Here is an 18,565-nt window from a genome sequence, read left to right on the forward strand (position 1 = left end):
CTCTACTGAAGGATCATCAAAACAGTATGAGGCAGCCATATTCATGGCAGCCATATTCATACATTAAAGGCTGGTTTACACTATATCACCCTTGTCGGAGTTGTCCTCTCTGCGTTTATTGTCGACTATGTGCACTGTGAACAGATGGCATCGACGAAGAAACGCGAACACATCGGGAAAGTTTGACAGTGGCAAACTTTCCCGATAGTTCACCAAGCTTTGATGACAGCCTGTACAATGTGCACCACTTCGACGATGGTAATCGACTGTTGCAGATTGATTGATCTATATGTTCTTTCATCACAGTTAGTACAGGACTAGTACTTTGTCGTTTCTGTGAGCGCTTTGTATAATAAGAACGTGATTCTATGGAATATTTGCCGATGTAAACTTGAATAGGTTTGTGATAATGTGCAATTTGTTATCTCATACGATCACTAAAGCATTCTGAAATTAAGGCAGACATACGGCGATATAACCTTTAGACAACTACATATATTACAAAGAATGATACTATCATATAACATGGATAAACATGTTTTGTGATAGACTTAAGTTTCTGCTTGTAACTGCCTTGTCATAAACCATTTGAGTAGCCCAACCCAAACTGTGATTAAAGGAGCCTCAGAAGGCATAGAAGCACCTCTTGTATCTGCACATCGAAATCTTAATGACCAGTACTGAACACTTAGGCACCTCAAATGCTCAATTCGGCAAGACCAAGTTTTAACGAATACTCGAGAATTTTCTAGGTTCCTGCTATGAAAGGCTTTACTAGTACGTTACAAATACCACTAAATTATTGCTTTTTGGAGAGAAGCAGTTGGACTGGCTACAATTAAATCTCATTGACAGTGTGTTTATAACAATAGACTTGTGTGAATTGCATTTCATATATTGTGAGACTGCGTTAAAGCTTTATATCATATTCATAATCTAAATTGCCTTTCAGTGGGTTTCTGCTGCCAGGAACAAGTTACTAGCTCCCTCTTATATATAGACAGTTATTTTTGCTAGCCGAAAATACAAAGGAACATAATGGCTAAAAGCGAATGCTTACAAAGAGTAGAATTGTCCACACTTACAACTATGGAGCTGAAATTTGCCCAATTGGACATTAGCTTTATGCTACAAACAGTAGTAAGAGCCATTTCCTTTGCCATGCCTGCTCAATGCTAAACTCTAGTGGTTATCAGAGCTTGTGTAAACCATAACATAGAAGTTGCCTTCGTTTGGGAATCATCAATGACTTTGACGAGATACAGAAAAAGATTTTTGCCTTTCATATACCAGAGAACTTATCAGAAGGGAGCTGGAAACTTATGTTGCTATCTAATGTAATGTTGCTATCTAATCTAATGTTGCTATATAATCTAATGTCGCTATCTAATCTAATGTCGCTATTGAATCTATAATGTCGCTATCTAATCTAATATCGCTATCTAATATAATGTCGCTATCGAATCTAATGTCGCTATCTAATCTAATGTCGCTATTTAATCTAATGTCGCTATTTAATCTAATGTTGCTATCTGATCTATGCAGCATCTATGTTGTTATCTGGTGTCAGTTATCAATTATTAGATAAACGAAGGCCGAATAAATAATAAATATAGGAGTGTCACAAGTAGGCTATGGATTTCATATGGATGGCAGTGCCTGAAAAAACTCTGAGGCTATTCTGTGCTTGGCTAATTGGAGGAAACAAATGAACACTTAAGGTAAGAGTTGATAACATAAAAAACATAAAGTAATAGATGTTTTACATATAACAACATACAGTAATAGATATGTCATATACAAAATATAGTAATAGAGATGGTATATATACATGTAATAGCATATAGTAATAGAGATGTTATATATAACAACATACATATATAATAATACAGATGTCATATAGAGACACAACTGCTGATGGAGGAAACAGTTCCTTATCTTATCATCATATAGGCTTATGTCTCTCAACTCAATCTAAACATATAAAATTGGTAACAATCAGTTGCAGTGAAATCTTCTTTCAGGAGAAAAGATCTCATTCTTTTAATGCAAAATTAGAAAAATTAATCGCAACTTGCTAATTAACGTTTACCACACACAGATCTTGTAATTCACACAAACACATTTATAGCTTTGAACTCCTGCAATTTTTTTATGTCAAGGTATGTTCCCTATAATCAAACTTGACTTTTGTGAGAAAGGAGCCCAAACAGTCTGCAGTGAATGTTAACTGCGATGTATTGATTTGCAGTTAATTGCCTTTGTTGAATCAGTTGCCATAAACAGCTATGCGTCAATGGCTACAGGGTTGGCTATCAACCTGCTCAGTACAACAATGGTATTAACAGCTGATTAGTCAAAAACACTTAAGTGTTCAAACGTGTTTTGTTTTAGAATTACGTCAAGAAAACTAAAGCTCTGCATGGCCTTTGACCTCAGCCTTCTGATACAGCTGATGAGCCACAATAACGCCTTTTATCTAGAAAGGGGATAAAAATGCTGATGCTTTCTCTGCCTAAACTGTAGTAATGTACATTATAACAATGCATATAACCCTTGTTACGTATAATATTACATAAATTATTTTAACGCGAGCAGTTGAAAACTAGCACATATTTGACGATACCCAAGGCATAACTCGTCTTTATTGAATATATTGGATATTTGGATTAGTTTAAAACAATTTATATGATAATTCACCCTTCAACTCAACTGCACTTTGTTTTGCTAACTTCATATTATTTATAAGTTATACACCTTTCAATCCCTTTGTCCCGCTGTCGTGCAAGATACTATGGAAATAAACATGGCTAATATTATACGATGATGGATTCACTTGTTGTACGGCTTATCATTTTATACTGCCTATCGACTTTCTCCTCACGTCTGCTCAAAAATCAATAATGTGGCGGATTCTTTTATTGTTAGATTATTGAATTTTCTATTGATCACATTTGAGCCAAAGGATGAATTTTTAATGAAATATTGACATTTGCGTAGCTAGTGTGGTTGATGCCAATGTAAGCTAGCCCGCTCGTTGATGAGCACGAATTGGGACTCGCTTCGTACAACTTTTTGATTTTGTTTTTTTTAAAGGCGAGACTGAAAGAAAACTAGCGGACAGGTATGAAGAAAAGACATCAAGCTCTGCTGGTTCTAGCAATCTTTCTTTTGACACAGGGTGAGCTTCTTTCAATAGTTTTAAGCATGTCGAAAAGTGATCTTTGCTACATGTCGAATAAGAGCAAATTCTAGTTTAGCGGATGGGTTTAGCAAAACATCTATGTATCAAAAAACTACCAGGTATGCACCAAAACAACTCAGAGTCTAGACAGCTATATTTCAAGGTAGCTATGTGTCAGGATATCTTTGTGTCAAAACAGCTATGTGTCAAGACACCTAAGTGTCGAGACAGCTGTATGTTACCATGGACAGCTACCAGTCAAGTCAGCTGTGTGTCAAAATACATGTGTCAAGACAACAAAGCATTAGGTCGGCCAAGTGTTAGGACAGACTATTGACAGGACAGCTATGTGTCAGATTCAATTGTAAAATTAGTCAGCATATTAAAAAGTAACAAAAATTTTGTGTCGAATTATTATTAATTGAATTTGCAGCTTTTTATTTCGGATTTAATACCCGTTGATATTTATTTTAGCAACTTTTGCCAAAGCTGCGGAAGATGAAGGACAAGAACAAGTAAGCTTATTTTGTACTCCTGGGTTAGCTGTATTCTGTATTAGATTTGGCTTCATATGCAGTTTCATCTATTGTTCTTCAAATACACAATTACTGTGAAAGAAATATACTGTTCTATGTTCACGATCTTTCTTAGCATATTATTGTGTACATAGCTTCATCTCTCTGTCGCATTTGCTAAAACACACATGAAAATTGCAAATATGACTAAAAATGTTTTGGATACATGTTAAAAAATTTTGAATGCAAAATGAAACTACTTATATAGAAGTTACATAACTATCTTTTATGATATTTTGCTATCTTATTATTTGCTATTTTATTATTTGCTATCTTATTATTCAATAAAAACGACTGAAAAAAACAATTCACATTTTTTAGAAATTCTATAAAAATTTGTGAGTAACAAAATTTGCTTGATGGAAACAACAAAAAACTCATGAAGCTTTTTGTTGTTTCCATCTTGTGAATAACGCAAACATGAGAGTAACTGAGTCAGGAAAACATAGAGTTAACCAAATCGAGTGTTCTAACCAAAACCAGAAAAGCTGGTTTACCATAGCGCCGTACCATTACAATAGCCCCATATCTTTTAAACAAATTATCGATTATAATTTTTAAATGTATACATTTCCTTTCTGAAGAGAGCTTATAAAACATCAATATGGAATAAATAGCTATAAAATATGATATAGATACTTGTGTATAAACTTTGCTTGCATAATTTTAAAATTTAAATGAAGTATCATATGCTAATTTCATTTCTATATTAGATTCTGTTTGTGAATCCACTTAGTCTAATGCTATTATTGATTCAACCTTCTTTTAGCTCTGAGTGTCTTTTAACATGCTGCGCTGCCTGCCTGCGCAGACATGCTACGCTGCCTGCCTGCGCATACATGCTGTGCTGCCTGCCTGCGCATACATGCTGTGCTGCCTGCCTGCGCATACATGCTGTGTGTTATGAGTAGTAGTTCACGCTTTAGAATGGTTTGTCAACCTTGAACTGTAAGTTAAGTGGCCAGTAAAAAAGTGACCCTTGATTAGACCAAAGTAATAGAACAGTACATATTACCAAAACCATTATTATGGAGCAGTATCGTGACCTAATAACTATCGTTCTATATGTCGAACCTCAGGCTACACAAATGCCAACATTGCTTTAGAAATACATTTTGATCGTTTAAAATTATTTTAATGCAATTTTTATTCAATCATGCCATTATAATATTTTTCCGCATATAGAACACAAGAACAAGGTTTTGCAAACATGTGGGAGTGAGTTTTTTAAAAAAAATTTGCGAATTGTAGAACTTTAATTATTTTAATAGATGCCTAGATTGTTATTTAAGCAAAATAATTTAAAATATTTTTATTTTTTATTTCAGATTGCAGTTCTACTTCTATTTATATTAACACAAATGGCTTTCAACAAACTAATCAAAACTTTTTCAAATAAAATTTGTAAAATTTTTTTCAAATAAAAACACAAACTAAATGATTTTATTATTTTTAGGAAAATCAAGCTCTTGACGGTAAGATTTCGACTTTGTTGTGAAAGTGTCTCATAGATGTTGTTATCTGTATGATTGTAGTATGAGTCATTCGTAAACGTTGTTGCGAATAAGTTTGGAAGTCTTATGAAAGGTCTACTCAGTCAGAACTCTGATGCCGCAGAAGATACAGGCGAAGAAGTGGTGAATGATAACCAGATTGCTGATATCTTGATGGAAAAGACTGCTAAACAAAGGTAACACTTTTTCATACGTCGAGTCTGTCATCATTTATTTACCCAGATCTACACAACTTCACGAATTCGACTGCATAGCTAGATCACTACATAACATTCTCTTATATAGTGATGCAGGTATGCGAGATCTTTCGGCGGGGGCAGAGAGCGTCAATGCCAACGGTGACACTAGCCAACACAAGTATTCTGTCTTGTCTGAAAGGTCAAATAAGAAAACAGGAAGAAGGGTCAAGAGTTTCAAAGTGACCGGGAATGATTTCTCTAGTGAAGATGAACACCGAAGAGTTAAAAGATCTCATGTGAGGACGTGCTTTTCTACCATCTGCTGCACTTATCAATGCTATTGGAATTTTGATTGAAAGTGTTTTTGCTTTTGCACACAAGCTCAAACAGTGTCTCTCATCTGCATGTTATTAGATTATGGTCAGCCTTTTTATAGACTGAGTTCCTATATGAGAGAAATACTGTAACCATCAACAATACGGTTTATTCTTTCATCTAGCTTGGAAGTGGAATCCCTGATGCCTTCGAGTTTACACTAGAAGCGATTGGCGACTTTGAAAACACCGACGTCTTTAGGATCGGATCAGTGATTCCATACAGGTTGACGGTGCATGCTAGTGCTATAGAGACAGACGTGCAGGTAAGATAGCTTGATTTATGGCAGTAAGTTTTATTCTGGTGTCATAAGACTAGCATCATGGAGCTTAGTCTTGTCAGGTTCAACAGTTCTACAGGTTTCAAAGACTTCTCCAAGACATTAACGGTTTTATATGCATATACATGTAATATATATAATATACATTTATATTATATATATATATAAATTATTATCTTCATTATATATAAATATATATTTATATATATATATATATATATATATATATATATATATATATATATATATATGAATGTCAATGTCTGTCTGTCTGTACTTCCATCTGTTCAGCTATAACAATAAAGTTTTAAGAATGAGAAATCCGTGGCGAACTAGATTTGAACTCATAACCTTCAGCTCTGTGGACATCTATTTATCTGATACACTCCACTGCCCACTGCTACACCATGGAATAAATTTGGCGCAGACTTGGAATATATGCCAATCTTTCATGGCTTTACGTTAAACACTGCAGCTACAGTAGCTTTATGTGTAAAGTCATACCAGAAGAAACTTGCATGCCCATAAGTGAAGAAAAATGCTTAGACTCATATAGCCAACAAGACTATTGCAATCAATAGTAGGCACTGCACCCGGTATGGTATGAATCACACAGAAATATACACAGTAAACATAAATAGCACAGCTGACAGAAATAAACAAACATCTTGATTTAAAAGTTAGAATGGTAGATGTTGGTGTTGAACACATTGATTGAAAGTAAGTTTTCCGAACAAAAACTTTTTTATTACTCGTGCAACACCAAGCATCTAGCTAGTACATATATATATATATATATATATATATATATATATATATATATATATATTACATATATATGTCTTAGCTATATATATGTATATATATTTATATATAACATATATATAAATATATATGTTATATATCTTGTATATCTATATAAAACCGTTAACTTGAGACATCTTGAAGTCTAAGATACTTTCTTGGTGTTCATTTGCTAAGTTGAAGTACAGAATAATCTTAGGTAGTTACTAACATATTCTGTTGCATATTCTGAGGTTAGATTTTATAGACGTCTGGCATATGCTAGTTTTTGTTGGTTGGTCAAACTATTTGCTCTTTAGCAGTTGTCTCGTCTTCATTTTGTAGACTTTTTTTATAAAACTCAATATGGCTGTTAAAGCGTGCAGCATCCCATTGTAGCCCCAAAAGTGTTGACAGAAATGTTCCCAAATGTTCTTCACACTAGATCAGGCTGTAGGTGATTTTCTGGCACTCATCTGGTATATTCCTCAATTTTCATGCTGAGTTTCTCCTTTGTAGGTTGAGATATTTTCAGCTTTCGTAGGGGGACCTTTTTTCATGATTTCTCATATCGAGGCTGGAAACATCGGAGTCAACTTTAACGATACTTGGTCTAGCGACATGATGACTGTAGAATATCATTCCAAATTTGACGACGGACGGGTGAGGAAAATACAAGTGCTCAAATATCCCATTTAATTACGCACCTCCGATTTTAACTAAAAGATGGTGAAATTCAACTTGGCAGATAAATTATCTTGAAAAAGTTTGCGATTAAAATCTTTATTTGCTTTTGAAAAGAATTTTTTTTAGCAATCTCTCCATGATCTATTTGTAGCTGTTATGTATTCTTTCCACAGTGGGACTACGCTACTATAGACATGGGCACCATATTGAACCGAGCGTATGAGCCAGGGGTGGACATAGAAAGTCAGATAGAGATACTCTTTTCCGTGCAAGCTCTACCTCATGACGGCCTTCAGGCAGCAGGCAGCTATCGTGTCAGCGTTGGAGCCATGTACCAATCTGAGTCATTTGTGACCGTGGCGCAAGATGACTTGGTATACGAGGAATATACAGAAATGGTAGGCTGTCACACACTCAGTCTAACTCATACTCTCAGTCTAACCCACACTCTCAGTCTAACTATTATTGAGGTTGAGCTCTGAGTCATTCAGTCTAATAACACAGTCTATAAGCAAGTCGGATATAGCTGCTCATTATTATATTATGATATAATAATGGGATAATAATAATAATAATACAGATATATGCTAAGGGAGTCATGTGAGATGCAAAAGATTTTAGACAAGTTCTGGACCATACGGGTTTCTTTACAAGCTTCAAGTTAAAAGCTTGGTCCAGTTAAAAATTTTAAATCATATTTAAAGTTATTTATGAAATTAGCTCCCATATCTGCTTTATATTATTTTTTCACAAATATCACTATGCATGTTTTATTTAAATTAAGTAACTTAAAAACCGCTTTTCTTTGTTTTTTAATAGACTCCAGCAGATTCTGTCTTCTCAGTAACTGGACCAGATTCTCTGATGATGGGTACTTCCGGTGTCTGGACCATAGAGGCTACTATCTATGATCTCTACAGTGAAGTAGCTCTAGATGTTCTTGCGCCTCTCCACTTAACTGGTGTAATGACAATTGACTCAATCTCAGTTCTAACGGACAGCATCGGTAAGATGACCTCTATGTTGAGCCCTTAAGGCTCAGACTAAATACATGTATGTCTGTATGTATGTATGTCCATAATCTTGCACTTGCACTTAACACGCTCATTAAATAATTTTGGTTTGTGTACTTTCAGTTAGCAACAATTTTATTTGCTTGCTGTGCATTTTATGCTAAGCTTTGAGTAGGGCTGAGGTCTATAAATTTATTAATGTTCTATTGATTGAGTCTGTGTCATCAAGTACTTTAAAATGAAAACTGTTTTGGTTCATAGTTCTTTTTGTAAAATAAAAAGCCCCTTTGGGAACAGCAAATAATGGTACTACAATTAACTACCCAAGAAATAAACTGTTATAGCTAAGAGACTCGGGAATATACAGTAATCCTACAATTTATAACCAGACTATTCCGCTTGTTAAAAGGAATCAGTGGCAATCACTTTGGTTTTTTTATTGTAATGCTCTACTAGGCCTCAAGGTCAGCCTCTCAAGGAAGAAGTCAACAGCCAAACTAGTGATGATTGAATCCTTGACCTTAAAAGTCTGCCCTTTTTGCTGTCGGCTTTTGTTCTGTGCGATAACGGCAGTTTACTAGTAACAACTGATAGTGACTCTAGTGTCATACAAGATAATAAGAATGATTATAATAAGAATGACCGCTGATTTTGTAGGAGAAAACTATGCGTACAGCGCCATTGCCTTTGATGATGGCAGCAACTTCACAAGGTCAACATTTGAAAACTATGGCGATTATGGACGACTCGACCTCGGCAAAATTGTCAACAAAGGTAACAGAATACTGTTACTGTTGAGTTATATAGATATTCTCATGACAAATACTAAAATTTGAAGTTGAACTACTAATAGGATATGCTAGAGAATGAAGTAATTATGTATAGCAGGTTAAAAGTGGACAGAATAGATAGGTATAACTCTATTTACACCGGTCAATGCTGTTTAGAACAAACTAAACCATGAGACAAAAATACAAACGAAAAATAGTAATGGAGAAGTGCTAATAAAAGTTAGGAGAATATGATGAGTAAAGTTGTATGAGCTTATACTATTTTGGTTCAACATGCTTATCAGCAAGAACAGAATTTGTAAGGTGAGATAACTCCGTATGATAGAATAACTTGAAACTTAAGATAGCTGAACCAGGTGGTTGCCATGGGAATAGCAATGAAGATACACACGCTAACTGAGTTGATCAGCAAACATGTGAATAAAAATAGCAATGAAAAGATAGAAAAGAACAACGATGAACATACAGTATCAGGACGCAGGATACAGTATCAGGACGCACTCGGTTTGAACCAGGCAGCGCGATCAATGCAAGGCATTTGTTGAAAACTGTAGCACAAGTTTTTATCGACTTTTACACGTAGTTTGCTTAGAAAGTGAAAGGAAATCTGCAACGCATTGTTTATATTCAACGGTTAGTATTACCTCACAAACTCTTATATTGATCGCTACTATTGATTTATCACCAGCCAAATGACAGCTGGGTCAGCTTAACTATTCATCAAAACCTAAAATAAGTCTTGTCATCTATCCACATAGCTATCCACATAGCTATCCACATAGCTCGTTTTAAATATCTCGCTGACATCGCGAACTGAGTATGTCATCCGCTATATTGCAGACAATATAACAAAGCAAACAGACTGCCAGTTGGAATGCTGTGTGTTGAAGAGTTTGTCAGTTTAATATTGAACTGATGCGGTGATCGAACAGCGATGATATGAGTTAAAGACCACTTGCTAGCGTGAAACTATAGTCCTGTATGCAACTGCCCTGCTGCAGTTTGTGTGTAGTTTATTGAACAAATACTGTAAAAGCACCACTTTGTTAGTGGTTTAAAAGAAGAAAATGATATAATGTACTCGAGCACTGACTGCTCATGTTTCTGTATTGTCTTGTATTTCAGGCTACCACGCAGGAGACGATGATCCAGCGAATAACACCATCGTTTTTCAAGTAGCCATAACGATGCTAGAGCATGAATACAACACATCACATCCTTACACTGTCGGCTTCACTCTTTGGAAAAAAGACCAGGACAGCGTAGAGATCATGTGGTCAGCTCAGGAGACGGTTCAAGCAGTTGAAGCAGAGCTGGAGGCACTCGTAAGTTGATAATTTTTCATAATCGTATTTTCTGCATGAGAATTATACGCTTATAGTATTTCTGCTAATGCAGTGATTTACTTAAAGTAGTCAATACATGTAATTCAAAGATATATTAGTTCAATTCAAATCTGTAGTATATTTTTACTCTAGAATTATCGATTAGATTCATAAGTTCGATACATATTGTTTTATACTGCTGATTATTGTCGTTACATTAGAATAAAGCCTCGAGAACTGTCCTCTGCACCAATGGTGTATCTGGACCATAAATTTTCTGTTGCTCTACACAATGAAGTACTTGATTAAAAAGTTTCATGTGAATCACCTTTATGCAAGGAGCATGTGGAGTTTAAAGCTGACGATCTTACAATACTACAATAATAAGTTATGCTGTGGTAACATTGCAGCTGCCTCAAGTCCACATAATAATCACACTTGACAATCAATTTATCTTGGGTTATTAGATTTATACCCTTAGACAGATTCTATGATAGGAAGTTATTAAATTGTTTATTTTCTTGTTATTAGATTTATAGATTTAGACAGATTCTATGATAGGAAGTTACTAAATTGTTTATTTTCTTGTTATTAGATTTATACCTTTAGACAGATTCTATGACAGGAAGTTACTAAATTGTTTATTTTCTTGTTATTAGATTTATAGCTTTAGACAGATTCAATGATAGGAAGTTACTAAACTGTTTTTTTTCTTGTAACAAAAAATAGAGTATAATAATAAAGTATAATGGTATAATGTTGAGTAAGACAGAATCAAGTCTTATAACAAAGTAAAACAGGATAAAAATAAAAACATTTATGCTTTATGCTTAGACCGAAGACGACAGTCCTTGCTCACGAATATAGTTGGTCACTCTTATCTTTTATTTACAGTCGTCTTCTCCAGAGTTTAACTGGGGCCCTACCACAGACACAGTTGTTGTCGGAGGAAGGTTTGCGGTTCTTCTCAATATGTCCGTCCCACAGAACACCTCAGCTAAATATGTGGTTAGTAGGCTTATAATTTCCTGTTACTATTTTTCTGGTTACTAACATGCCACAGACATAGTAAGTCAATTTGGTTACTAATATGCCATAGACATAGTAGGTCAGTTTGGTTACTAATATGCCATTGACATAGTAAGTCAGTTTGGTTACTAATATGCCATAGTAAGTCAGTTTGGTTACTAATATGCCATAGTAAGTCAGTTTGGTTACTAATATGCCATAGACATAGTAAGTCAGTTTGGTTACTAACATGCCATAGACATAGTAAGTCAGTTTGGTTACTAATATGCCATAGACATAGTAAGTCAGTTTGGTTGCTAATATGCCATAGACATAGTAGGTCAGTTTGGTTACTAATATGCCATAGTAAGTCAGTTTGGTTACTAATATGCCATAGTAAGTCAGTTTGGTTACTAATATACCATAGTAAGTCAGTTTGGTTACTAATATGCCATAAACATAGAAAGTCAGTTTGGTTACCAACATGCCATAGACATAGTAAGTCAGATTGGTTACTAATAGCCATAGACATAGTAAGTCAGATTGGTTACTAATATGCCATAGACATAATAAGTCAGTTTGGTTACTAACATGCCATAGACATATTAAGTTAGTTTGGTCACTAACATGCCATAGACATTAATTAGATTGGCGTCTAGCGCACTATAGACACAATACACAACACAAAATTTGTGTAATAGGTGGAGGCCGCTGTACCTGTGAACAGCAGCTTAGCAATGATGAACATTGAACAAGTGAGAATTTCCAGAATTGGGTTCAACTTGCCCCATATTGGCATTTGGGCGGCTGACTACGCCACCAATTTGACCAGGGAAAGTGTTGTAAGTATTATGACTTGATTTTCTCTTTCAGACTTTACCTTTTTGAAGATCTTCAGAACATATCATATGATTAGTCAGCAACTTTGTTCCATGGTGCCAAAATGCGGCGAAGATATTTTTACCTCTTTAACTTTTGTCTTAGTGTCTTTTTTATGTTTTTGCTTTGTTATTGGTTGTTTATATTTAAACTGTCAGCCATTACACGATGTTGAGATAGAGATGTCGTATGACTAGCTCATGTTTTTAATCAGATCAAGACTTGAGCTTGCTAATCCAGCAAAGCCTTACCTTCACCTATGTGTAGTCATCATAACCAGTCGGTGTATGATAAATTGTGTATTCTTCTCTCGTCTCTCAGTTGCAGTTTAATAAGGAGCCAAATTTAAGTTGTTTTTTTTACTTCAAGCTTATCCTATCCATAGTCTGTTTAGAATATCTATAGAGATATGCTTAACTATTAAAAATCCTTAGTTGCAATGGTGTGATCACTAACAGTACATTTTACAAATTCTCACTTCATTGGGAGTATTTGACTCGAAAATGACAGGTTAGGGTTTCTAAACAAAAAGGTTGCTAAAGAATTCATTGATTTCGGTAGAAAAGCATCCAACGTTAAATAAGCAATTGGCACTTGAGTTAATCACAGCTTTCTCAATCACACTTTCTGAACTGCTGTCCTTCCTTAGGCTTATATTATATATTATAATATTATATATAATTATATATCATATTACGGGTGCAGATCTTTTTCTGAATCAAATAGAGCTTCAACAAAAGGAGTGCTTGCTCATTGCAAGGACAAATCAAGTGAATTTTCATGTTTTGATAAACTTTTAAATTGAGCTCCTAAAGTTTTAAACATTTCCTGACACAACAAACCAAATCTTATTACAAGGGTAATAAGATTTTGTTTGTAAGAATCTTAAAGAATAAGATTGTAAAAATAATTACAATCTTATTATTTAAGACACGTTGATATCAAAAACTGGTTAGCAGAAAGGCAGTCTTCATCTGAATACTTTCATAATATGCACAGTAGTAGCATGTAGCTCAACACACTGTGCTAAGTTAATACTTTTTTAGGATGGAACCTCTACAGACTTTATATCTTGGGACTTGGGCATCATAAGCAACACCGGCCAAAGAAGTGGGCCGGATGATGACATTATACAAGTATGAGCTTATAACATTTCCTCTGTAATATACCTTAGTGTTAGACAGTGCTGTGCTACGCGAATCATATTGATTCACTAAAAACTCATGAAAATTTATATAAGCAGTTTTTATTCCGTTACATGGATTATGTTAAATCTATGGAATATTTTCAAAAATGTTCAAGAGAAGAAAACTCTATAGTGAAAGAAGCCAAGTTTCTATCAGTAAATAAATAACTATTAGTTTTTAACACACTTAAAAATTTATCAAGTTCATTGCAGTTATTTTTGGTGCTGAGCTCTTATTAAGGGCTGCATGTGGACTTAAAACTACCAAATCAACAAGGGTTGCAAAACGTTCCAAAAGTATATGAAATATTGAATGATATCATGCAGGGTAGACTTTTGCCCTTCATGACACTGACACATAGCAGCTTTTAAGATTTTAACTTCATATCCTACTTTTAATGTACAAATAATATTTGTGTATTTTTATTTATATTTTAATTTTAAACCATTATAATTATTTAATCAATAAAGTGACAAAGAATTAGAATTGTAACACATGTGTTTTTGTTACTGAGTTTCACTGAAGAAATTTCTGTTTAGCCATTTGTTTCACATTTAGTTATCGATTTACTCTCTAAATTTTGCAAGTATGAATTGAGAAGACAACTACAAATAACATGTCTTGAGCTACTATCAATTCAACTAAGACCTCTGCCTATGGCATCTCTTTTTAGTTTGAGCTAACTATCATGGTGATGCCAGACTGTGAGACATATTACACGCCGGATGATCCGATGTACATCAGTGTTGGTATGAAGCACGCGGAGGACTACTATTGGGTAGGCAGGACCAGCATCAAACACACTGCAGAGAATGTCGAGTACAGCGGAGACCAGGTGAGAAGGAAGCTACAGAGTGTCTCAAACTCTTGATCACCTAAAGCCATGGTTAAATGACCGATCTGAATCCAATACCAGATCTCTTGTTCCATATCTTCTGGCCCTCTTTCAAGTCTGGTCTTAAAAAATAATTTGGAGGCAAAAAATGTGAAACAAGGCTAAGTTAATAGAATAAGCATGATGATGTAAAATAGCCTTAAAAACAGCATACGATGAAAAGATGTGAGACCTTTGTAATGAGTTTTTACTGCCTCGATAGAAATAGAATTTTCTTTGAGAAACATTAATTGGTCTAGTCGAGTCTTTCTCAACAAGCTTCACTTGCCATGTTTGTAATAGCCTGTGCTCTCAACATCCTTCTTCTCTGCTACGCTTTTCTGTTTGTAAATTGGTACTTTATCAGTAGGCGCCAAGATTATGGTATCTTCTTCGTAAAACATAAAAGTTGAAATTGAAATACTGATACCTTTGTGGATATTGAAAGCTTTAGTTGTTTTCAAACTGAGTTATAACCAATAACCTTTAACCCTTTGGTATCATCTACAGCTTGTATGCATACACTGGTAGGATGTGTGAGAACAGTTGTAAATATACTAAGGCTTCCTATGCTTTCACAATTTTCAGCATCTTCAAAAAGTTAATAAACGCTGCCAACATTATTGGTAACTAGTAAATATTTGCTATAACTGAACACTGAAGTAACAGAAGAATTCATTAAAATGACTTAGTCTTCCACTAAATGACTTACTCTTCCACTAAATGACTTAGTCTTCCACTAAATGACTTACTCTTCCCCTAAATGACTTACTCTTCCCCTAAATGACTTACTCTTCCCCTAAATGACTTACTCTTCCACTAAATGACTTAGTCTTCCACTAAATGACTTACTCTTCCACTAAATGTGGCAAACGTTACAGCATGAATTTGTCAGTGAAAATATTCCATGCATTTAAAAACCTGGTGATATAGCAGTTTCCTATGACAAAGGTACTGCATTTACTATTGAGTTCCACAGGCTGTAGCGATCTAGTGCCACAGGCTATGTATATGAGGTTAGTTACAGAGTGGCATAGTAGTTATCCATATGAGAGGTGCTACAATAACTATCTAGTGCCGCAGGCTATATTCTCTCACTATTTATGCAGCGCATGCCTTCAGTTATTGTAAGAGTATAGGAGAGGGTCAGTCATAGCAGCCTCGATGCTACATGCACGTAGAACCCTTGAATTCTAGACATGTAGGCTCTATGCTTAGCCGTAAAATATTTTGCCAAAAGCTGCTAAAGACACTTTGCTGCCACTCAGGTGCCAGAGTTTACTTTTACCAATGTGATGGGAGCTGACGCTGTCATTTATCCGGACTCCGCTGCGGTGTATGACCTTGACATAATTGTTCCAGCAGCTGTAGACTACACAAACTTCATCGTAAGTCTACACTCATTCTGTAAGAATGTTTGCACCGCAAGTATTTGATATTCGGAGACACGGTGGAATATGGCATCACTTATAGTACTATGACTAGCACGCATTGCAGTGCCGTTTGTACAATCTATGAAAAAATGTGTCATTGCCTAAAGAAAAGCAGATCTGTCATACTGAGACCGATTTGTGTGAATATAGAATTAGTTGCTAGTAGAATTGTGGAATAGTACTAATTGTAGTCTTTAGGCAGCGGGTTCATGTTAAGGTCAAATATGGAACATCTTGACCACACCTCTCAGTCTGGATTTTAGATTATTACATATACGGTAGTTTAAAATTATGTAAATGTCTCATTGGTTCATATACAGTTTATGAACAGCTAAATGTTTTCTCTTACCTTTTATGTAAGTTTACCTTATCATTTTTAAAGTAATAGTCACGATAAATCTGTTTTTGCAACCGCACCTTTTGGATGACAAGTGACAAAATTTTGCTTGTATTCATTATACATATACACATAGATACACGTATATATACACATAGATACACGTATATATACACATAGATACACGTATATATACACATAGATACACGTATATATACACATAGATACACGTATATATACACATAGATACACGTATATATACACATAGATACACGTATATATACACATAGATACACGTATATATACACATAGATGCACGTATATATACACATAGATACACGTATATATACACATAGATACACGTATATATACACATAGATGCACGTATATATACACATAGATACACGTATATATACACATAGATACACGTATATATACACATAGATACACGTATATATACACATAGATACACGTATATATACACATAGATGCACGTATATATACACATAGATACACGTATATATACACATAGATACACGTATATATATACACATAGATACACGTATATATACACATAGATACACGTATATATACACATAGATACACGTATATATACACACATAGATACACGTATATATACACATAGATACACGTATATATACACATAGATACACGTATATATACACATAGATACACGTATATATACACATAGATACACGTATATATACACATAGATACACGTATATATACACATAGATACACGTATATATACAAAGTTGTTTCCTTGTATATATACATGCAAGTTTGCATTAATGTTGATGTTACTTTGTATCACAAACTGCTAAAAGCCTTTGTCAGAAGCTAATGAGAGACGTTCCCTGGCATCTAATGAACGTGTTCAAGTTTTCTATACTTTTGCTCCATATTCTTATTTACATTTATATGTTAGCAATGACCATAGCAGCATATTTATACAGTTTACTTGAAGGTCCCATAATTAAAGTTTGTTTTTACTGATGTTAAAATATCATCCATTTTGAGTTACGTAGGTTAGGGTACCTGTTTCCTGCGCTGTAACTGCTCTTTAACAAGAACCTACATTCTGCAGATGGAAATATCAACACTGAATTTCACCAGCACCAGCCAGAGCCAACTGAGAATTGTCAGTATGGAAATGATACACGTGGGTAGCGCTCTTTACCTCGAAAATGTTGAACCTGTCAATCTCACCTACATATATGATGAAGGTATGTACACATGCGTGTCAATATATTACGAACCAAGAGAAAGATGGCCTAAGTGACACCTACATGTAGTGTTTACGCAGAGTTCAGCTAGCAATCTCATAATTATTGTCGTTCTGCTTCTGCAACTATCCATAATTTCAACTCATCGCCTATAAAAACAATGGTTCAGAAATTTGTTTCACTTTGCTAAAAAGTGTTTATTATTGAAAGAATAATTAGGCCAGAAGTTAAAAAACATTTTTTATCTTATAAAAGAATTTTAAAGTACATACAACCTTTATTTAGGAGGTTACATAAGTTTTTGTTACTAATATCTTAGCCTGTGGGCCGGATTGTGGCTCGCGGGCCGCCTGTTGCACACCCCTGATTTAGGAGGTTGCATAAGTTTTTCCAGCACAACATTAAATGTGTTGAATTGCATGAGAAAGTCATTAGTATTTTTACATATTTAGCTTCTTTAGTAAGTTTTACGCTGTCAGCATAGAGAAAGGTTAACTTCTTACTGTTCTAGATGATTCTAAGGGTGACAAGATCTTTACCGCGGGTGTCCTAAATATTGGGAGAATAACTAGCTTGAGAGATGAAAGTTTCTCACGCTACGCATACGAAGATAGCACCATCAGGATAAGAACTATGGTGGTGGCGAGGAGTGAACCAGACCTAGCTCTCATTGAGGATCAAATCTACTTTACTGAGGTAAGGTTTTAAGCAATTTAAATTGATTTAATTTTTAAACATTTTAATTACGTATTCACCAGTATTGTTTTATATCATTCGAGTTTAGGCATTCAAACAAATGTCAAACCTAAAAATGTCTGCTGCTATGCGTCTTGTCACAGATGTTTGTTTATGGGAAAAGTGCAAATATGGGTAGATGTTGATTGTTTTACTAAT

The 18,565-nt window shown here is 34.7% G+C and overlaps 1 protein-coding gene across 1 annotated transcript in view; it reads left to right on the forward strand.

The window, feature by feature from the left end:
- The first annotated feature begins 3,353 nt into the window (after positions 1-3,353).
- Positions 3,354-18,565, forward strand: part of LOC137390558 (uncharacterized) — a 34,355-nt gene continuing 19,143 nt past the window's right edge. The window contains exons 1-17 of the mRNA XM_068076887.1: positions 3,354-3,417; positions 3,659-3,699; positions 5,295-5,449; positions 5,559-5,748; positions 5,952-6,092; positions 7,410-7,553; positions 7,751-7,975; positions 8,397-8,583; positions 9,248-9,364; positions 10,507-10,706; positions 11,601-11,714; positions 12,416-12,556; positions 13,640-13,729; positions 14,454-14,615; positions 15,923-16,042; positions 17,533-17,671; positions 18,183-18,367. Of these exons, the coding sequence (XP_067932988.1) occupies positions 3,354-3,417; positions 3,659-3,699; positions 5,295-5,449; positions 5,559-5,748; positions 5,952-6,092; positions 7,410-7,553; positions 7,751-7,975; positions 8,397-8,583; positions 9,248-9,364; positions 10,507-10,706; positions 11,601-11,714; positions 12,416-12,556; positions 13,640-13,729; positions 14,454-14,615; positions 15,923-16,042; positions 17,533-17,671; positions 18,183-18,367 (2,415 nt within the window). The remainder of the gene's footprint in view (positions 3,418-3,658; positions 3,700-5,294; positions 5,450-5,558; positions 5,749-5,951; positions 6,093-7,409; positions 7,554-7,750; positions 7,976-8,396; positions 8,584-9,247; positions 9,365-10,506; positions 10,707-11,600; positions 11,715-12,415; positions 12,557-13,639; positions 13,730-14,453; positions 14,616-15,922; positions 16,043-17,532; positions 17,672-18,182; positions 18,368-18,565) is intronic.

Source organism: Watersipora subatra, chromosome 3 (assembly GCF_963576615.1).
Source record: "Watersipora subatra chromosome 3, tzWatSuba1.1, whole genome shotgun sequence".
Taxonomy (NCBI): domain Eukaryota; kingdom Metazoa; phylum Bryozoa; class Gymnolaemata; order Cheilostomatida; family Watersiporidae; genus Watersipora; species Watersipora subatra.